The following is a 23385-nucleotide window of genomic DNA, read 5'->3' as shown; positions in this document are numbered from 1 at the left end:
TGCCTGTCAGTGGGAAGCAGTGCGTGAATCCCTTCCTTTGCTTTGCTTGCACACACAGCTTTTGTCTATCTCAACCCAGCAGCTTTATCACTCATGCTCTTCCAATTCTTTCCTTCATTCCACTGTTGGGGGAGTGAGCAATCAGCCTTGTGGGGCTTAAGCTCCCCCCAGGGTTAACCAATAGCAGGAGTCTAAAGCAATTTAAACATCAGGCAGTAGCTTGGTAATTGGTGAAAGTGTGAACGCCTCAGAATAAAAACCACATAAAAAGTACCCAGAAGAGACAGAAACTGAGATGATGACTCGGACAACCAGTTCTGTCGGTGTTTATAGTTCTCCTGGGCAAGACACAGTGCTGAGGTGATGGCACTTGCTATTGAACACCCATCTGCAAAAGGCCAGATTCCAGTCATGACCGGAGTGCAGTACCATTCCACATGCTGGTACAGAAACCCCTCTGACCAACAAGCAGGTGCAGTATTAATAATCTTGACGAAGAGGCTGGGACAGGAACCAAAAGCCCAATTGCACAGCGTGTGATGTAGAAGCAGGTATTGGTAACACACGGCTGCATGGTCACTCTCCAGCTCCTTCAAGGGGGTTTGAAGATGACATTTGTATTCAACAATAAGTACTCAGTTCCCACTGCCCTTCTGGGGGTTAACACTAAAGACAAGCAGCTGAACACAGCTCTCTCTAGGCCTGACTGTACTCTATTGTTTTGAACAATTTCACTAATATTTGTAGCCCAGGCAGTCCTGCTGGGAACGCAGGCTCCAAGGCCTTGGCTGGGGGCAGGGGTTAGACGCACAGTTAAAGAGAATTACAGAATCCTATCCCCCCAAATGTGGATGAAACACTATTTGCTTTAACAGCCTGGTTTCAAGAAGTGTCATCTAACAGTAGCCTATGAATGGCTTCTTTTTTAATACCCTAATTTGTCAAGACAAGATTTTCAAAGACACGTCTCTACAAACCCAGTTTGCTGCCATGGTCTTCAAACCCACCGACAAGGATGCTGCCAAGAGGCCTGATGTGAGCATTGCAAAAGCTTCCATTGATTTTTGTTTGCTTTTTTACACTCTGAATGACCGATGAGACTTTTTCTCTCCCTAGAACTAGCCCATTTGCTGGGATTTCAGTCCCAACAAACCCTTCTGCAGCCAGAAAGTTTAAGGACAGAACAGTATCATCTGGGTTTACATCCTAGTTTTCAGCACTTGCTACACTCTCCCTCATCGGCGTTAGCTGAAGACTCGCTAAAGCATACCTCTGAGTTTGTTTATCTGCAGGGAGCTTTGCAAGTGGACTTTCTCTGACAACACTCTAATTACACCTATATTAATCATAATAGATTTAGTACCCTCAAAGCTCAATAAAGTTTTACTTTTGGGGTGTTTTCTCTCTTCCAAAGTGAATTGAGGACATTTGAGGAAAATCACATCAGCCATTCATGACTCAAGAGTGATATTTTGGGTTTTCTGAGAAACAACAGAAGCTTTACTGAGATGTGCTGCTGCAAAGCCAGAAACATTGCCTTCCCTAACAGTCTGCTTTCACTTCTTCCCATTGACCTCCCCAGCAGGGAGATTCCGCTCAGAATCAGATGCGATACTGAGCATTCCTCAGAATGCTTTCAGCTAACTTCTACTCACCAGAACAATTTAATGTCTTATACCTCCCTTGACTGTAGCTGGAGCCACTGGGGAATGCTTGGAGGTTTTTTTCCTCTTGGTTTGTTTTTCCTTTTTACCTTTACAACTCGTACCAATGCACTCTTCCAACGGTCGAAGCTAATTCAGAGATCTGTGCTCTTCAAGAGCTCAAACAACTGGTCCGTGCCTTGTTCTAGCCTTCTCCTGATTTATCATGGCAAGTTTATGGGAAAGTCCTGCTACCCAAATCCACAACCACTGTGTCAACCTGTTGCTTTCAGAGATACAACTTGTACAAGGAAATAATCTGGTCTCAGCTTTCCAGCCCTAAGTGATACTGAAGATCACAAAAAAGAAATATCGCGGCATGCCGGCAAAGACCAAGGAACCTTCAGCTGAAAAAGATCCTGCTTGCTGTGGGAAAAGGAGAGACTGAAAAGGGGATAAGATGTTGCTTTTACTGAGGTAAAAACAGCTTCAGAGGCAAGAAAGAAGAAGGGAAATAGCTAATGTCAAGACTCCCAGAGACCTCTTGGAAATTAAGTACGAATATTTTGCTTGGTTATGCAATGAACAATAACTAATGGAAGGAAAGCTGCTTCCACCTAGGGAAGTCAAATGAACTTTAGTTTAACTAAGCAAGCACCATTTCTTAATCATGACCTGCTCTAGAAAAGAACTGTTGGACTGAAGTTGTTACTTCAGCCATCGTCAATGAGTCAGCATACTTGCACATAAAATGTTGATGGAGGGAAACAGAGGAAACTGCACCAGAATTTCAAGATATGAAAGATGTGATGATAATAACTTACACCCCAATTATTTCCTTTAGGCTTACTCCTCAATCCCTTCTTAATTCCTTTCGTATTAAAAACTACCACTGAGCTCTAATCTGATTTTCATGACTGTGCCTAGATTTGCTTGAGAAAGAGTTGCAGCCCCCAAGTCTTCATTACTAAAAAGTCCAGGAACTGCTTAACTATCATGAACACTGTCAACAAGCTCTGATAGTGAATTTAATACTGGTCATAGAGAAAGAGATCTCGGGGAAAAGGAGAGTTGGAATTCACAAACCTTCACAGATTCAGGCAGGATGGCTGTGAGGGTCGCCCCCGTCATTCGTTTGGGAAGCCAGGCACCAGTTGTGTGGTGCTGCAGTTGTTAGCAGCCACAGCTCAGCTTGAGAGAGACCAAGAATGGCCCCAGCATAGCCTAAGCTCCAACTGATGGCAGCTTCACACACTACCAGAGCCTGGAGAGGCCAGACCAGCCCCTTCCTGCTCTTCCTCCCATGACGCTGGCCTTCAGCAAAAGCAGTGAGTGGTCACTGAGCAAAGTACCATCACTGGTCACACCAGAACCACAAGCACAGCTCATGAGGACGTCTACATCACACAACACAGCACAGGGCCAAGACCTCCAAGGTATGACTGACTTCAGGCAAGGGGTTCACAGTGTGAGGCAACAGCCCCACTTTGCTGAACTCTGTATAGGGTGCCCGGGCTTACAAGTGAAGTGGAAGGCAGGTACCAAACCTGCACACAGGTGTTTATGGAAACCCCTAAGATGATTCTGCAGCTTTAAATGACTTGCTGTTGGCATCCACATTGCCTTTGTCAATTTGGAACATGGGAACTGGGTGCTTTTTAAAATCTGACCTGCTCCAAGAAACCTGCAGTTCCTTACAGGTCAGGCCAAACCTTCAGGTCTTTCCTTGAAACCCACTAAGGGTTGACCTTCCCTGGAACCTTGCTCAAATGCATATCTTAGCGGTGAGAAATGCACATCCTAGTAGTGGGATCCAAGCACTTTTTCAGTACTTCTCCACATACTGATCCCAACAACTGTTAAGGGCTTACCACAGAACATGGATCACAAACAAACAGTTTGTAAATTAAAGGACCACATTTGAAAGCCGTGCCCCCTGCAGCTAAAGAAGTGAACCCCCTCCCAAACCTTCAAATAAGCAAATAACATTCCTTTTTTTACACTTACAAATGAAACATCATATGAGCATTTATTGATTTTTTTTTTCATTTAAAAAGTCAAAAATACATTGTAACAGAACAGAATGTATGAGTTCTTCAATGAAAGACAGCAGGATGGTTATCATCCAGACCAGAATACAAATACATGCTAACAATTTCAGATCATTTTGGGTCTTTCAGGAAACACGGAACAAGACGGCTGTTTGCAAATGCACTCGTTTGCTACTGAGTAAATACGCCTGAGAAAGTTCACCTGCAAAGCAACCAGCTTTTGAACTCTTAAACACAGAGAGGTTTCCAGGCTGAAATGGTGACGAGACCTGTGATAGGGACCTGCCAGGCCACCGAGCCGTTCCCCTGGTCCACCTGGGCTCAGCCAGCAGCAGCGGTTTCACACCCACACTAGGCTGCTGAAGTGAGGTGTTCAAAAGCCTGCTCAGGGGATGGGGCACACACAGCACCCCAGTGGTAATAACTGAGGTGCTCTGCCAGACTACATGGGTTTGGTTAGGGCCAAGTAAGACGCTGAAGTCTGGTTTATGAATTAAATGGGTTATATTTTTTGGCTCAAGGTAAGACCTCTTCAAAACAATTTCTATGTGAGCATCTAGAATCAAAGCATGAAAATAAAACCCAGGACAAGCATAACTCATCATTTTACAGTAACCACATACTGTAGGCAAGTAGGATTCCAAATAGTAACATAAAGTGTGCATCGGTTCGATGGAAATAAAGAGTTACTAGTAGACAGAAGCAATCTGACAAGATGTGGCAGCAAGCAGTGAACACTTCACAAACTGAGTTTCTGTTTTGTCAGAATTCATGTGCTCCTACTGCAGGCAGGTAACAAATGGAACTCAGGAGAACTGAGTTCCCAGTAGCATCTTAACTCTGCTGTGGTGAGGCTCAGGCTTTTAACTTTTCTTGCACTAAAAGACATTCAAACTAATGAATCAAATATTACATTTTAAAAATGAAGACCGAAAGGCAGCTGAATGTACACCGCAGAGGGGAACAGCAGCAGGTTCAATCCACAGCAGGTGGTAACTGCTGTAGTGTCACCGGCCCGCTCACGCCAGCACAACATCCCACACTATTTCTCCAATTCTAGCAGCCTTTTTAAAATCACTTCCAACAACTGCATACTTTCAAAATTACATGGGCTTTGATGAGAAAAATCTTTATCAGGCATGCAAAAAACACCAAGAGAAACCTCCCATCTCCAGAATTTGGTTACATGATCAGAAGACATAAGCTAGAATATACGAAACTGACGTTTCCAACTAAATAAATTCACAGCTCTGAAAAAAAACCCAAAGCCACAAACCTGTGACAGGAGTATTTCTACACAGATGGCCCTACCCCCTGATGGTGCAACACAGTCCAATCAGCTACTGCCCATACAGGTGTGGAATTTTGCATATGACGGTGATGGGGAAGAGGCTTCCTTTTCCCACTTTCCAGAATGGATGTAGTACAGAGGCTGCCTCTGCCCCATGAAATGCAGGGTGTTGGCCATTGCTGGGTACAGGTTAACAGTGCTGAAGGAGCCATGCACTGACCCAGCAGGGATCATCTTACATTCTCTATATTGACTGGGATGTCAAAAACATTCTGCATTGCTCTGACACCATGTCTGCTCCTAGGCCGCACCTCCTGACAAAAATGTTGTTCAATAAATTACAGCTAAGGGGTGCAGGGTGGGAAGCAGAGTCAAGGCTTTAACCACCTGGCCCAGAAGATAAGCACAACATTAAGGTGGTGAGTCAGTGCCTTCTGGATCAGAGTTGAAGAGAGCGAGCAATGCCAGAGCAGCACATAAAGCTTGTAATGCCAAGAGGTGAAGAATCTCAAAGAAGTGCAGGTAAAAAGCATAATTTAAGCCTGAAATTATTTAAGGACAACAAACAAAGGAGAAAAAGATGGCCTGCAGTAAGGTGAATGGAAGGAAGGAAGGAACAAAAAGAAGGAGGGACATGTATATCGGTGCAGGGTTGTATCTCCTGGACCCAGAAACTGCCTTGGACACCAGATAATTTTACAAGATAAGTTACATGCATGCCCACATTCATGAGGGCAAGAGCGACACCTGGATGGCAATGCTATGATTCTGGCTGAAGAGCTTCATTTTCCCCCTCCCATACCTGAAAGCCTTGAATCCTTGCCAAATACTCCAGCTGTTTTGAAGGCTGCACTGCAGAACAAGGGGAAGCAGGAGATATTCCTTTTAGACCTATGGCTTCAGCAGTTGGGGACGTTCCATTCATGAGAAGTTCCCTGGCAATGGTGGCTGTGCTGTTTGTTGTAGGAGATATGCTGAAGAAAGAGCTGGAAGCCTGGCTCATTTCTTTGGGTGACAAATAGCTTACGGTGGTGCCAGGGGCTGATTTGTTGCGGCTTGCTTCCATCTCCTGATAAACATCAGGAGAGAGATGGAGTATTCCCTTTGGTGCTAAAAAAAAAAGAACACAGGTCACTCTCATTACTCTGGAAGGGGCTGGATGTGCAGACAATTTCCATTAACATATTGTGCTGTGGAAAACAAGGTGTTTAGAAGCACTACCTTTTTCCCACATGTACTTTAAATAACTTATTTCAAACTAAAGCAGGTAGGAAGTGACCCTTCTCTTCCCTCACTCTTTTTGAGACGGTACAAACCTGCACTTAAAATTGTGGTTAGCACAGAATTCACTACACCAACAATGATGGTTTGGAGGTCCACAAAGCAAGAGGAACAGCTGCTACTTCAAAGGATCGGTTTTGGTGATATTCCTTTGCACGGATATGTGCAGAATTAAGCCTGGATTTTGCTGGCTTTCACAGGCAATGAAGCACTGAAGTACTAATGAACTATGCAATGAAGTGGCCTGGGCTGCATCCCCAGCAACACAGACAGCAGGTCAGAAGTGGGGATTCTCCTCCTCTACTCCACTCTCCTGAGACCCCATCTGGTGTCCTGTGCCCAGCTCTTGGGCCCTCAACATAACAAAGACATGGAACTGTTAGTGCAGGTTCAGAGGAAGCCATGATCTGAGTGCTGGAGGACCTCTGCTATGAAGACAGGATGAGAGAACTGGGGCTGTTCAGCCTGGAGAAGACTCTGAGGAGGCCTTTGAACAGCCTTCCAGTACCTGAAGGGGCCTACAGGAGAGCTGGGGAGGGACTTTTGACAAAGGCATGGAATGACAAGGGGTAATGGCTTCAAACTGGAAGAGGCTCCATTTATATGGGACATTAGGAAGAAATTCTTCCCCATGAGGGTGGTGAGGCACTGGAACAGGTTGTCCACAGATGTTTGAGGAGGCTCCAAGCCTGGAAGTGTTGAAAGCCAGACTGAATGGAGCCTGGTCTAGTAGGAGGTGTCCTTGCCCATGGCAGAGGTGTTGGAAGAATCATTAAAGTCCCTTCCAACCCAAACCATTCTGATTCTATGATCTGTTGGAAGCAGAAGTACCCAACTTGCTGATATAAGAGCAAAACCTCTTTCTTACTATTAATAAATTGAAAAATGAGCTTGAGATGTGTAATTTCTTATTAATTGCATACTTTAATCTTCTAGCATGTAGCTGAAAACAACATGGTTGAACCCTGGCCTTATGGCATCTCATTCTAGGCATAATAAACCTGTTTGAGAAATCAAAGGGTTCAATGTTTAATTCATTTGCAGCAGTTATTAAATTCCCCTCAGAATGCAGAATGCAGAACACATTCAAAGAGAAGAAAATTAATTTCCACATACCCAGAAAGGATTCCTCTGATCCTAGGATTGTAAGTAGTATTTTTAAATAAAATATCTACCACATGGAGAAGACTCAAAAAATATTACCAGTAATTAATAGCCTCCTTTTCAACCCCATGGTGAAAATTGAACTTCCTCCCTACTGACTCAGCAGACTGCTTACTGATGAATCTTTTAATTGATTTAGTCCCACATTTAGCTTTTAAATGCTTTCAGAACTCTGGAACAGCAGCTTATTCAATTCACAAAGATGTATCTGTTACTCACTTGACTGCTCTCCCCACCTATCTGTGTGGAGATGGTTGGACTTCGCACTTTGAAGTTGTTATACCCAGTCTTACAGCTGTGATTTTGCATCCTTCTTCTGAAGCTAAAACCTCCAAGGTCTATCACTACTCGTATTTTCAAATGGCCTCATACAAGAGATTACATGAATCATAATGACAACAGATAATACAGATACTGATAGCTGATGTTAGGTTACAAGGCTCAGTGCCAGGTCCTGCACCTGGGTGACAACAACCCCATAGTAAGCTGCAGATTTGGAGATGTGTGGTTGGAAAGCTGCAACTTGGAGAGGGACCTGGGGGTATAGGTTGACAGTTGGCTAAATAAGAGTCAGCAGTGCACAAGTGGCCAAGAAAGCCAGTGGCATCCTGGCTTGGATCAGAAACACTGTGGCCAACAGGAGGTGATCACCCCCTGTACTCACACATGTGAAGCCACATCTCAAGTACTGTGTTCAGCTCTGGGCCCCTCAATACATTGGACACTGAGGTACTGAAATGTGTCCAGAGAAGTGCAGCGAGGGTGGTGAAGGGCACAGAGCTCATGGCCTATGAGAAGGGGCTGAGGGAGCTGGGGGTGTTCAGTCTGGAGAAAACGAGGCTGAGGGGAGACCTCATTGCTCTCTACAGCTCCCTGAAGGGAGGTTGGAGCAAGGAGGTGGCAGCCCCTGCTGCTTGGTGGCAAGAGACAGGAATAGAGAAAATGGTTTCAAGCTGTGCCAGGGGAGGTTCATGCTGGATATTGGGAAATATTTCTTTACTGGAAGGGCTCTCAAACATTAGAATGCTCTGCCCAGGGTAGTGCTGGAGTCACCATGCCTAGAGGTGTTTAAGGACCTTAGGGACATGGTTTAGTGTGGACCCTTCAGTGCTGGGTCAAGGGTTGGACTGGAGGAGCTTGGAGATCTCTTCCAACCAGATATATTCTGTGATGATACTGTGAAAACCGAACAGCAACAAGGATGGGGTGGCAGGTGTTCGCCACCTCCTAAGACCTGCCCACTGCAAATCTGATTTCCTATAAATATTTGAGAATGAAAATGGAACAAAAGGCAAAGCAGGACACTTGTTAAGAAACAACACACCAGCCTCCCCAGATCGATCTTAGAAAAACATTGTACAATGTAAACTTAAAAGAACTTTAAAGACATTTAAAATCAAGCCCGGTGCTGCAGATGTCTGTTCCATTGATGTAATATTACTTAAAATAAACATTTGACATGCTTTCTCAGCCATTTCACTGTTTTTACATGATCCACCCAAATATCTAACTGCTGTCTGGAACAATGGTTTGGAATACCTCCAGATTACTGTGTGTTCTAAATGTTAAAATAACTAATCTGCAGCATATGATGAATAAAAATTATTGAGCAGAGTTACAGCAAATGCTCCTAAAATACTGACTTAACCATGACGGATATGTTGAACTTCAGGGAGCAGTGTAATGCCCCGGAAATCCATGAGGAATTAGTTCGGGACCTGCTGAGCCACTTGGACACTCACAAGTCCATGGGACTGGATGGGATCCATCCTAGGGTGCTGAGAGAGCTGGCAGATGAGCTGCCAAGCCGCTCTCCATCATTTTCCTCCAGTCCTGGCTCACAGGAGAGGTCCCAGGTGACTGAAACTGGCCAATGTGGTCCCCATCCACAAGAAGGGTCGGATGGAGGAACCTGGAAACTCCAGGCCTGGCAGCCTGACCTCAGTGCCAGGGAAAGTGATGGAGCAGATTATCCTGGCGGCAATCACTGCACACCTGAAGGATGGCCAAGGGCTCAGGTCCAGCCAGCATGGATTTAGGAAGGGCAGGTCCTGCCTCTCCAACCTGATCTCCTTCTATGCCCAGGGGACTGCCTGGTGGATGTGGGGCAGGCTGTGGATGGAGTCTGCCTGGACTTCAGCAAGGCCTTTGACACTGTCCCCCACAGCAAACTGCTGGCCAAGCTGTCAGCCCCTGGCTTGGACAGCAGCACTCTGAGCTGGGTTAGGAACTGGCTGGAGGCTGAGCCCAGAGAGTGGTGGTGAATGGTGCCACAGCCAGCTGGCAGCCAGGCACCAGTGGTGTGCCCCAGGGATCAGTGCTGGGCCCCAGCCTCTTTAACATCTTCATTGATGATCTGGATGAGGGGGTTGAGTCAGCCATCAGCAAATTTGCAGATGACACCAAGTTAGGAGCAGATGCTGGTCAGAGTGTAGAAGGGCTCTGCAGAGGGACCTCAACAGACTGGACAGATGGGCAGAGTCCAATGGGATGGCATTCAACAAATCCAAGTGGCAGATTCTGCACATTGGCCACAACAACCCCAGGCAGAGCTACAGGCTGGGGTCAGAGTGGCTGGAGAACTCCCAAACAGAGAGGGACCTGGGGGTGCTGATTGACAGCCGCCTAAACATGAGCCAGCAGTGTGCCCAGGTGGCCAAGAAGGCCACTGGCATCCTGGCCTGCATTAGGAATAGTGTGGCCAGTGGGAGCAGGGAGGTCATTCTGTGCTGTACTCAGCACTGGTTAGGCCACACCTTGAGTCCTGTGTCCAGTTCTGGGCCTCTCAGTTTAAGAAGGACATCGAGACACTTGAACGTGTCCAGAGAAGGGCAACGAGTGAGGCTGGAGGTGAGGAGAAAGTTCTTCACTGAGAGAGTCGTTCATCATTGGAATGTGCTGCCCAGGGAGGTGGTGGAGTCCCCATCCCTGGAGGTGTTCAAGAGGGGATTGGATGTGGCACTTGGTGCCATGGTCTAGGCATGAGGTCTGCGGTGACAGGTTGGACTCGATCTTTGAGGTCTCTTCCAACCTTGGTGATACTGTGAAATTAATAAATAGTCCTTGTACATTTATGCAACACCTTCCTGCTAAAGACTTCAGAGTGCTTTCTAAGCAGGAATTAATTTAAATCATACATTGGCTGTGAGAGGCAGGTATTGCATTATCATCATTGATTATCTCTGGAAACAAAGTAAAGCAATATTCTGACACTGCATTAATGGAGTTGCAAGCTATTAACATTTTTATATTCAGGGCCTGTCTTTCATGAAGCATCTTACAAATTTGTTTTAAAAATCCAAGAAAAACTTGAGTCTTTCTGAAAATTCCAGCAAGAGTAACACAGAATTGTTTTGGCTGGCAAAGACCTTTAAGGTCATAGAGTCCAGCTGTCAGAGTCTGAGCAGTACTAGCCATAACTAACTATCATTTTTTAATGTCTTAATGAGGATTTTTTAAATCCCATTCCCCACTGTTTTCTGCTTATTTCAACTCTGTTGAAGTATAGAAGAGAGCACAGTATTATACATATATCTATCCATCTATGTATCTATATAACAGTTTAGCCACAGTAGTAAAGACGTTAGCACAAGACAAGAAGTATGACATCAACGAAGGACAATGTATGAGAACAAAAAGCTCTTCAGAAATTGTCTGCAGCAGTTCTCAAACAAGCACTTTCATAAAAATCATGGGAGCAAAGGGATACTATGCTCTACACCTTCATCAAATAACAGAATCACAGAATATTAGAGGTTGGAAGAGACCTCAGGAGATCATCCAGTCCAATGCCCCTGCCAGAGCAGGATCACCTGGAACAAGTCACACAGGAACACATGGCAGCACGTTTTGAAAGTCTCCAGGGAAGGAGACCCCACAACCACTCTGGGCAGCCTGCTCCAGGGCTCTGGCACCCACACATGAAACATCTGCTGCTCCAGCTCGCACTACATCACATTTGCAGTGGAGGAGAATATCTGTAGGTGAATATTTTCCTATTTTTGCTAGTCTTTCAGCTACAAAATAATTGGCTTTTTGTGTCCACTACCTATTTCTCCCATACTCCAAAGAAAGGTAGCACTGTAATGATGAGCAGTCACAAGATCTAGAATACCATCAATAGTACTGCACTTTCTGCTGGACATTAACTTCATGAAATATGTTAAAATCATTTCCATTTATATTATTTAAACCTGTGGGCAAATGTGCTGGAAAAACACACAGGCTAGCTAGGCAATCTAATCACAGTGTGGCCAGCAGGAGCAGGGAGGTCATTCTGCCCCTGTACACTGCACTGGTTAGGCCACACCTCGAGTACTGTGTCCAGTTCTGGGCCCCTCAGTTTAGGAAGGAGGTTGACTTGCTGGAACGAGTCCAGAGAAGGGCAACAAAGTTGGTGAGGGGCTTGGAGCACAAGCCCTGTGAGGAGAGGGTGAGGGAGCTGGGGCTGCTTAGCCTGGAGAAGAGGAGACTCAGGGGTGACCTTATTGCTCTCTACAACTACCTGAAGGGAGGTTGTAAACAGGCAGAAGTTGGTCTCTTCTCCCAGGCAGCCAGCACCAGAACAAGAGGACACAGTCTCAGGCTGCACCAGGGGAAGTTCAGGCTGGAGGTCAGGAGGAAGTTTTACACAGAGAGAGTGATTGCACGTTGGAATGGACTGCCCGGGGAGGTGGTGGAGTCGCCGTCACTGGAGGTGTTCAGGAGACTTGACAGGGTGCTTGGTGCCATGGGTTAGTTGATTAGGTGGTGCTGGATGATAGGTTGGACACGATGATCTTGAAGGTCTCTTCCAACCTGGTCTGGTCTGGTCTGGTCTGGTCTGGTCTGGTCTATTCTATTCTATTCTATTCTATTCTATTCTATTCTATTCTATTCTATTCTATTCTATTCTAAAACCATGTCTTACTGATCCTTGGCAGTAATTGCTAACAGTCTCCCACAGCCTTCTGAAGTCTCCAAACACTCCAAAGTCTTGTCTCACCTAAGAACAAATTTCTTCATCTCTTACTGTTCACATTTGCTGTCACATACTAGCCAAGGACACAACAGTTTAGACTACAGGCAAATGCACAATCAAGATAAACAATGGCCCAACCACCCTTCATGAGCCTTGAAGTGTAATGGCAGTGCTTTGAGTACACTTCTCCCAGCAGCAGTAGCAGTCTCAAAAGGATGTGTTGGCGAAGTTGGGGTTTTATCCCCTAACCCTTTCCCTTCAGGGTTCCACCACCTCCCTGGGCAGCACATTCCAGTGGCAAATCTCTCTCTGTGAAGAACTTCCTAACATCCAGCCCGAACCTCCCCTGGTGCAGCTTGAGACTGTGTCCTCTTGTTCTGGTGCTGCTTGCCTGGGAGAAGAGACCAACCCCCACCTGGCTACAACCTCCCTTCAGGGAGTTGTAGACAGCAAGAAGGTCTCCCCTGAGCCTCCTCTTCTCCAGGCTAAGCAACCCCAGCTCCCTCAGCCTCTCCTCACAGGGCTGTGCTCCAGACCCCTCCCCAGCTTTGTTGCCCTTCTCTGGACACAATCCAGTACCTCAACATCTCTCTTGAACCAGGAGGCCCAGAACTGGACACAGAACTCAAGGTGTAGCCTAACCAGTGCTGAGCACAGGGCAAGAATAACCTCCCTTGTCCTGCTAGCCACACTATTCCTGGTACAGGCCAGGATGCCATTGGCTCTCCTGGACACCTGGGCACACTGCTGGCTCATGTTCAGCTTAGAATAGAACAGAATAAACCAGGTTAGAAGAGACCTTCAAGATCATCGTGTCCAACCTATTATCCAACACCACCCAACCAACTAAATCATGCAACCAAGCACCCTATCAAGTCTCCTCCTGAACACCTCCAGTGATGGTGACTCCACCACCTCCCTGGGCAGCCCATTCCAATGGGCAATCACTCTATCTGTGTAAAACTTCCTCCTAACCTCCAGCCTAAACTTCCCCTGGCGCTGCCTGAGACTGTGTCCTCTTGCCTGGGAGAAGAGACCAACCTCTGCCTGTCTACAACCTCCCTTCAGGTAGTTGTAGTGAGCAATAAGGTCACCCCTGAGTTTCCTCTTCTCCAGGCCAAGCAACCCCAGCTCCCTCAGCCTCTCCTCACAGGGCTGTGTTCCAAGCCCCTCCCCAGCTTTGTTGCCCTTCTCTGGACTCGTTCCAGCAAGTCAACCTCCTTCCTAAACTGAGGGGCCCAGAACTGGAGACAGGACTCGAGGTGTGCCCTAACCAGTGCAGTGTCCAGGGGCAGAATGACCTCCCTGCTCCTGCTGGCCACACTGTTCCTGATGCAGGCCAGGATGCCACTGGCCCTCCTGGCTGCCTGGGCACACTGCAGGCTCATGTTCAGCCTACCATCAACCAGCACCCCCAGGTCCCTCTCTGCCTGGCTGCTCTCAGCCACTCTGACCCCAGCCTGTAGCACTGCATGGGGTTGTTGTGGCCAATGTGCAGCACCTGGCACTTGGATGTGTTCAATCTCCTGTCCTTGGGCTCTGCCCATCTATCCAGCCTGTCGAGGTCCCTCTGCAGAGCCTCTCTACCCTCCAGCAGATCAACTCCTGCCCCCAGCTTGGTGTCATCCACAAATTTACTGATGATGGACTCAATGCCCTCATCCAGATCATCAATAAAGATATTGAACAGGATGGGGCCCAGCACTGATCCCTGGGGCACACCACTGGTGCCTGGCTGCCAGCTGGCTGTGGCACCATTCACCACCACTCTCTGGGCTCAGCCTCCAGCCAGTTCCTAACCCAGCTCAGAGTGCTGCTGTCCAAGCCAGGGGCTGACAGCTTGGCCAGCAGTTTGCTGTGGGGGACAGTGTCAAAGGCCTTGCTGAAGTCCAGGCAGACTCCATCCACAGCCTGCCCCACATCCACCAGGCAGTCACCTGACCATAGAACCCCTAGCCAGATCAACCAGCACCCCCAGATCCCTCTCTGCCTGGCTGCTCTGCAGCCACTCTGTCCCCAGCCTGTGGCACTGCATGGGGTTGTTGTGGCCAAAGTGTAGAACCCTGCACTTAGTCATCCTCATCAAATTTCATCCCACTGGCCTCTGCCCACCCATCCAGCCTGTCAAGGACTCTCTCCTACCCTCCAATAGATCACCTGCTCCTAACTTGGTGTTGTCTGCAAAGTTACTGATGATGGGCTCAATCACCTCCTACAGATCATCAATAAAGATATTGAACAGGATGGGACCCAGCACTGATCCCTGGGGGACACCACTAGTGGCTGGCTGCCAGCTGGCAGCCACCAAGTGAGCCACAAAATGGCAACAGTGAAGTTACCTTTGTGCTGCCAAGCTAAGAAAAGTTCTAAGTGCTGAGAGAGTGGCCTGCATGCTCAGTGATACCACTGGCTGTACTGCTACCATGGGTGGCCCATCTCCAATTTTCTATCCTGTCAGGAATATCAGAAAACATGAGAAAGTAAAAATTCTATTTCATCATTCAACTCCAAAAGATGACCTACAGGATCAGGCTTGTATTGCCAACCCACACACCTATTTCAGTGCTCAGTTCCCTTTTCTACTTGATAAGCATTGTAGGGATCCTCAGCCTTCCCTCAATGACATCTCCTGGTCTGCAGTCACTCCCTGACTTTGTGTTTACAGGCCACCAGTACACTCTGTCTAAACCACAACTTGATTCTTTGAGAGCTACAACTTTCTCCCTAGGCTCTCATCTGTCCTAGAGGAAATCTCTCCTTTTTGGTGCATCAGAAGCAGTGTCAGCTGGTGCATGGTTTCACCCAACACCCCTGAGGAACACATGCTCCTCCCTGCACTACAACCCTTAGTGGGGCACCAGAATGGAAGTGTGCTTTGTGTAATGGTGCAAAGTAAACTATGATATAATTCTGTACATGACATGCTCATAAATTAATACCCTGATACTTAGAATAACCCAGTACTGGATGAAGAAAAGATGTTTCATAAACAGATAATCAGGATTTTCAAACTCACTGAAATCCTTGGTGAGCATCCAGAAGCCTTCTTTCAGGTTACACTACCTGTATTGTCACCAAACAAAGCCTTCTTAGGTTGTGCTGCTTAAAAACCATGGCAAAATCTTGTAGAAAGACACTAAGCAGGGAAAGTTAGACCCAGATCTAATCCTGACTTGACTATTATGTAAGTAAAAATAGACCAAGCCTTAAGAGGCACAGAGGACTGACATGCAGTAATCTCTCCACACAGCTGGCAAGTTCTCCACAAGCCTGAAGTGTGGCCCATTACAAATCCTCTGAGAGCATGAAAGAGAATTTACAAAACCAACTATTTCAATAACAAGACTAAAAAATGTAAATATTATCACAAAAAGACATTACCTTCTGCTCCACTCACCACAGAAGCCTATTTATAGACTCAAATATTTTCAAATGCTGTTTTATTACCTCAGTAGGAGCTCAGAAAACGTCAGTGGAACCATTGACTAGGCAAACAGTGTGGCCATCATGCTGTCAGTAATGGTCTCCACACAATCTTGGATGGAAATACCAAGATGCAATCATTACCTACTTCACACAGCTATCTCTGGTATTTCTAACTCACCAGCTACTCCAATATTCAGACATGAAAAAATGTTCTGTCATTACACAATGTCCTTCAATCAAAAGATCTCATCTACATGACCTTAAACAAACTGATGTTACATAAAGTCTCTCATTAAAATACTAATTTATTTAACCTTAAAATAACCATGACACTGAAGTAAATACTATTTAGTCCTTCCTGGAGTCAGGCCTAGATATCCTTCATTTCACTGGGACATTTTCTGTACAACCATGAAGGAACTTGCAGTATGAGAGGAGATTCAAATTGTGCACATTTTGGCAGCATTTGGTGTTTAACTCACAGTCTCACAGTATCACCAAGGTTGGAAGAGACCTCAAGGATCATCGAGTCCAACCTGTCACCACAGACCTCATGACTAGACCATGGCACCAAGTGCCACATCCAATCCCCTCTTAAACACCTCCAGGGATGGGGACTCCACCACCTCCCTGGGCAGCACATTCCAATGACCAATGACTCTCTTGGTGAAGAACTTTCTCCTCACCTCCAGCCTAAACTTCCCCTGGTGCAGCTTGAGACTGTGTCCTCTTGTTCTGGTGCTGGTTGCTAGAGAGAAGAGACCAACCCCCACCTGGCTACAACCTCCCTTCAGGTAGTTGTAGAGGGCAAGGAGGTCTCCCCTGAGCCTCCTCTTCTCCAGGCTAAGCAATCCCAGCTCCCTCAGCCTCTCCTCACAGGGCTGTGCTCAAGACCTCTCCCCAGCCTTGTTGCCCTTCTCTGGACACATTCAAGTGTCTCAATGTCCTTCCTAAACTGAGGGGCCCAGAACTGGACACAGGACTCAAGGTGTGGCCTAACCAAAGCAGAGTACAGGGGCACAATGACTTCCCTGCTCCTGCTGGCCACACTATTCCTAATGCAGGCCAGGATGTGAGGAAAGTCCTTTAAAAATCTCCCACAGCTCTACTCCTGCTTGGGAACATAAGATTTTGGTAAAAATAAGGCTTGGTGTTTGCAGTAGGGGATTTCTACAGGATGCTCTATGAAATACTCCAATAGACAGACAAAACATCTACAGCACTGTTTTTAGATGATAATCTCTGCGCTATGAGTTTCTGACAATTCATCAGGCTACCAGATAACCTAAGATCTTAATGAAGCAGGATCTGGGGGGAAAAAACCAACAGCAATCTAAGCACAGAAGAAAGGACAACATTCTTATCAGGAAGGAGGATCAGCAAATTTGGAGCAGGAGCAAATCAAGCTAGTGAGCTGGCAGATCAAGGTGCTGGTAAAAGCTGCAAGAAAGTGATTTCTGAGAGGGTGAAGCAATTAAGAGAGTGCCTAAGTGCAACCAGAGGTGACTTGTGCAGGCAAGACTATTCATTAACAGATTAAGAGGGGAATGAGAATTGTGTTGATGAAAACAAAGGCATGACCCACACACAGAAGAGATGAAAGAATGTGCAAGTCTACTAGACAAGGATAGAGAGGTTGCTGAAGCTAAGAAGGTCAAGGGGGACATCAACAAGCAGGGCATAGGTATGAGTGAAGATGAAATCAGAGGAGGGGAAAGTGGTGGGGGAGTGGAAGTCATAGGGATAAAATGTTTGATGTAAAGTAAAAGGGATGGAGGAAAGAAGAGATTTAAGCCTTGGTTCTGACAGCAAGAAAGCCTCAGTTCAAGTGATTCAGTTCTTCAGGGACATTACTGTCCTAGACTAAGAGTGAGGCACATCGTGGGTTCCAGGCTGAGGGGGAAGGGAGCAGGAAAAAGAGAAAAAGTGAAAAGATTTAAAGAGAACATTACATTGAGTTTAACTGTGTGATACTGCTCAGTTTGCTTGGCTGTAGTCAGCAAACCAAATGCAGATTACTTGCAGAATTACATTACGAGATCTGCATTTGAGAGCTAACATCAAAGCAGAGCTCAGTGCTGCTCTCTCTTGCGCTGTCTTTTCCAAAGGACCAGACTGGCACACTGGATCAAATGTAATTCACAGAGGAGTTTCAAGGGGCCAGGAGAATCACAAGGGCATTTCTCTGACATTCCCTCTACCCACAGAGCTGGCTATCTGCTGGCATGGGGGCTCTTTCTTAGTACATTTTATACCAAGAGCTCAGCAGTTATGCATCCTGCTAGAAAGCTGACATGGGTTCCTTCACAGCCTGAGGGCATTCAAACCAGAAGCCTCACAGCCCAGACTGCGCTTCTTACAGCTGCACAATCCCTGTGAGTCAGGAACTTGTATCTAAAATATGCAGAATGTAAAATCTGCAAAGCAGCCATGGAACACCACAATTCCTATCTGCACTTTCACTCATGGGTGCTTTACTCAGCAGACAGACTACAAATGTTTAGTGATCACAGAATCCTGGAACCCCAGCACGGTGGGGGTTGGAAGTGACCTCTGGAGATCATCTAGTCCAAACCCCCTGCCAAAGCAGGGTCACTCACACCACGTCACCCAGGATCACCATGTCCAGGTGGAATCTCTCCAGAGAAGACGACTCCACAACCTCTCTGGACAGTCTGCTCCAGGGCTCCAGCACCCTCACAACAAACAATTTTTTGTTATGTTTAAGTGGAACCTCCTGGGTTCCACTTTGTGCCCATTGCCCCTTCTCCTACCACTGGGCACCACTGAAAAGAGTCTGGCCCCATCCTCTTGCCCCCTGCCCTTTAGCATTGATCAAAGCCTTTTTCTGGCTGCTCTTCTCCAGGCTAAATAGCCCCAGGACTCTCAGCCTCTCCTAACAGAGACACTGCAGTCCCCTCAGCATTTTAGTGGCTCTTCACTGGATTTCCTCCAGCAGTCCCCCGTCTCTGGAACTGTGAATCCCAGAATGGACCCAGTATTCCAGCTGTGGCCTCACTAGGGCAGAGTAGGTGGGGAGAACCTTGGCTTGATGGCCACACTCCTCTTCATGCACCCCAGGAGATCACTGGCCTTCTTGTCCATGAGGCACATTGCTGGCTCATGGGGAACTTGTTGTCCACCAGCACTCCCAGATGCTTCTCTGCAGAGCTCTTTCCAGCAGGTCACCCTCACCTGTAGTGGGGTTATTTGGGATTATCCCTCCCAGGTGCAGGACTCTATCTGCTTGTATGTATCAAGCTAACTCCTAGCACGAGTAGAAAAGTTTAGGAACAATTCAAAAGTGAAGTTCCACAATATAGCAGTACTCAGCAAAACTGTGCACAACCACCTTTGAAATACATCCTGAAGAGATACACAGTTCAGCAGAATATATCACATATAAACTCCAATTAAAAACACCTGAAAGACAAGACAAAATCTTTATTCCCAACCTGCAGGCTTCAGCCACTGTTCATGTAAGTACAGGGGCATTAAATTATCTACTGAGGCCTACACCCAAATCCCTAGCTGAAAAGCCAACATGGAGAGGACTATGAAAAAAAAGATCCTTATAAAAACTAGTGAGGGCCAAAACTGCAACCTGCACGTACATTTTGTTCCCAACAAAGTGAAGAGGTATTAGCCTGTGAAATTCCATAAAGGTATGGCTTATTTTGCATTTATTCTTCTCCTAAATAACTGGGAAAGAAGGATGTGGCTGTAACTCTGCAGTAAGGGTGTGTAGGACCACCACATATTTCCATGGGTTTTGGATTTCTCATATTCTTAATCACTCATAATACTAACAGCTCTGTTACTGTGGGGAAAAAAGTACTCAGAATTCCTCATCACAGATTTGAGAAACTCTTCTGAATATTTATTTGCTTCTTCACTCATCTTTAGTTTTTCTTACTGAGAACAACTGCATGAGATCAAGTATCTTTGTTCCTCAGGAGATCATCTGCTCCCGCTGCTTATTTACCATCTGAAATCATCATCATCTGTTGGTGACAATGGAATCATCTTCACAGTAACTAATTGTGATGTCACAAAGAAATGATTATGATTTCAGGTGGTGAAAAAACAGCAGGAGCAGATGTACTCTGAAGAACAAAGACTGTAAAGTCATGCATGAATCCCTAATAATAAAGTGCTAGGCCAGAAAAACAAAGCGCTTGTCCTTTACAGGGAGGTAGGACTGCTCCCAATCCTGCTCAGTTTTTTTCATTATTACTCTGTTTCAATACTTTGTGACTCCCCAGATTGCTGGAAACAGATAAAGGAAAACTATACTATAGAAAATTGAGAGCAAGGAACATACAAAAACAGTCAGGGCCACTTTTTTCCCTTTGCACAAAAACACTGCTACTTTTGCCTTCTGTACATTTTCATAGGTCATCTACAGCTTCTCCTACCACACACGCTGCATGATGCTTGTGATAGCCCCATACAGAAATACAAAACCACTGGGCAGTAGGATTGCAGATTTGTTTCATGTTTTGATTTTGCTTAAGTCAAATCCAGAGAGATAAATGGGCACTCTGCTGACAGTAAACATCTCCTGTATGGGCTGCAAATCACAGAATGGTTTGGGGTGGAAGGGGTCTTCAGGATTATCTAGTTCCAAGCCCTCTGCCATGGGCAGGGTCACCTCCTACCAGACCAGGTCACTTGAGGCCCCATCCAAACTGGCTTGGAACACATCCAGGTTTGGAGCCTTGACAATTTCTCTGAGCATGATGGTGGTTTGCCCACAATGTCTCAAAGTCTCTTCCAGAAACATCAGGGAGAAAAACACACTAAAAGTCCTTGCTGTTTCACATGTGAGAAATGACTAAGATATCCCAAACAAAGAGCTGCTTGTTTCATCTTGTGAAATGAAGGGGAGAGGTAGACATTGCCCAGGGAGGTAGTTGAGGCCCCATCCCTTAAGATATTCAAGGTGAGGCTCTGGGCAACCTGATCTAGTTGAGGATGTTCCTGCTGACTCCAGAGAGAGTTGGATTAGATGACCTTTGAACATCCCTTCCAACCCAAATCATTCTATGATTCTATGAAGTAAACCTGTGGGAAGAAGCTTTGCCAGTGAGTAGAAGTGAAGCTTGCTGCAGGGATAGCTGCAAAGGTAACACGACAGAGAGGAAAAGAAGTTAATTCTCAAGGATGTTTAATATGGAATACCAAAAATGCATTGAGTCAGGATGCAGGAGGATACAGACTGTAGGGTACTTCTCAGCAAAACAAACTACAGAACAGGGGTACAACAAAATCTGTACTAATCCATGCAACTGTTAGGACTGGGGGTTTTGGTGCACCTTCCCTTTACTACTCGAGTTTGATTTCACATCATTTCAGGTGGAAACACAGTGCAGTATGCACACAACGAAAGAGGGCCTGTCTGCAAAGGGAAACTGTGTCCAACCAGGACACAGTGGTCTTCCTGCAATAAAATAACTGGAAATCTGAATGAGAACTACCTCATGGTAGATGTGGCCATCTCAGAGCACCAGATTTTGAAGGCCACTGAGCGCTGGGTTTCAAGGTCAGAACAAATGCAAGCTGCATACTGCCCTTATATGCATGGGTTTGCAGAGCAGGTCTTGTGAGGAGCAGCTGAGGGAACTGAGGGTGTTCACCCTGTGGGAAAGGAGGCTAAGGGGAGACCTTCTTATTCCCTACAACTACATGAAAGGAGGCTGGAGCCCAGTGGGTGCTGGTCTCTTCTTCCTGTTTGCATAGCATGGACCGTGGTGGCCATAAAAAAAGTCTGTGAGCAGGTTAAGCCATGGAAAAACAATTTCTTTGGTCAGCATAGGTTTAAAACGTATTTTGCGTTGATCTTGCCTTCTGTTCAGTGAGTTTGCCTCTTTGTTCTCCCTAGATTCGGATTTACATGTGTAACTGCTAAAGTTCTCTTGCCAAACGAAGCTTGGGAGAGAGATTGTTTTCTTCTTGCTGGTGCAACAGATTTATAAATATCTTTGCTACAAGACACTGCAAGGATGGGAGAGAAAAGCTAGAGGTCCTGTTCTGCTGTCCCAAACTCCAGTACATTAACATTTGAAGGTGTTTCATAGGAAATGCCCTTAAGAGATTTTGACAACGCAAACAGAAATCATTGAGAAGTATTAATAAAGATTGGTGATAGGAAGGAAGCAATTAATAAGAATTCTTAGATGTTGTGGAATCCTTCCTTTCAGGGAAACATAAGGGCATGTGCTGAATCCAAGATGACTTTAAACACTACCAAACTTTTGTGTGGGTAGGAGAGCAAATCATTCATCAGGTCTAATGACTGGGAGGACCACATCTATATTGGAACACCACTGAAATCCTTTTGAACGTGCTTGTAGGACACTGCCCTTCAGATATAGATAGGCAAAAGACAGATGGTAGCTCGTGGGTGTGTCCTTCCTGAGGAGATAATTACATAGAATTACATAGAATAAACCAGGTTGGAAGAGACCTTCAAGATCATCACATCCAACCCATCAACCAATCCAACCCACCGAAACAGCTAACCCATGGCACCAAGCACCCCATCAAGTCTCCTCCTGAACACCTCCAATGACGGCGACTCCACCACCTCCCCGGGCAGCCCATTCCAATGGGCAATCATTCTCTCTGTGTAGGATATAATGTTTAATGTTTGGGGTTCTTTAAAAAGTTTGTAATACACTTCTAGAGAAGAATTCAGGGCTCATGGGAAAGTCAAGGAAGTACTGTTCATATGATCTTTGTCACTCTAAACAGCAAAAATCTGGTTATCAAGTCACAAAGGTCTGTCCTATTCATTACATGTTGCAGTGAAACTCAAGTTGGTCTTTACCAAGAAGGTCTCCCAGGCTTTGTGCCTGTAGACATGGCTCAACGAAGACAGAAACTACAGTGGAAAAATCTGATCAGAGACTGAGATCTTTTGAGACATTTTTAGCCCATACAAGTCCATTGGACCAAATGGGATATACCTTATCATGCTGACTAAACCAGCTTATGTCACTGTGAGGCCACTCGTGAAGATAATAGTATCTTCAAAATGCCAGAGAGATCAGGAGAGATCTCCAATGCCTGGAGAAAGGCAGCATCCTTAACCAAAAATGCAGGCTGGTCAGATTCACTTGAATCCCTGGGAAAATCATGCCATTTGTGAGCACACAAAGGAGAAAAAAAATCCATTGGGAACCATTAGCATGAATTTACCATGGATAAAAACTAGCCTCAACAACCTGTTCGCCTTTTATGATAAAATGACTGGATTTATGGATTAAGGGAGAGCAGAGGATACCATCTACCTTGGCTTTAGCAAGCTTTTAACATGTCTCTCACAGCATCCTGACATCCAAGCTGTGATCTACACAGCTGAATTACTGGATGATGGAAATCTATTTGGCTAACCAGGACAGCTGTATGCTCTGAGGACCTAAGAACAGCTTTCCAATACTTGAGAGTGCATTCCCAAAAAGATTGTGCCAGGCACATTACATAGGTATATACCACAAGAACAGGAGATGACAACCCTAAATAAAGGAAAGATGTTCTGACTGGGATAGAAGGGAAAAATTCAAA

General features: G+C 45.9%; 1 protein-coding gene across 5 annotated transcripts in view; it reads right to left on the bottom strand.

The window, feature by feature from the left end:
* The window catches only part of STAU2 (staufen double-stranded RNA binding protein 2), a 195548-nt gene that overhangs the window by 85857 nt on the left and 86306 nt on the right, over positions 1–23385 (bottom strand). For all 5 annotated transcript variants that reach the window (XM_068165893.1, XM_068165896.1, XM_068165894.1 and 2 more), the window contains exon 12: positions 5788–6095. In XM_068165893.1, the coding sequence (XP_068021994.1) occupies positions 5788–6095 (308 nt within the window). The remainder of the gene's footprint in view (positions 1–5787; positions 6096–23385) is intronic.

This window comes from Melanerpes formicivorus, unplaced genomic scaffold (genome assembly GCF_026170545.1).
Source record: "Melanerpes formicivorus ecotype bairdi unplaced genomic scaffold, bMelFor1.0.p_v2 SCAF_94, whole genome shotgun sequence".
Taxonomy (NCBI): domain Eukaryota; kingdom Metazoa; phylum Chordata; class Aves; order Piciformes; family Picidae; genus Melanerpes; species Melanerpes formicivorus.
Note: the sequence above shows the minus strand (reverse complement) of the source record. Positions and strands in the feature narration are given on the sequence as shown.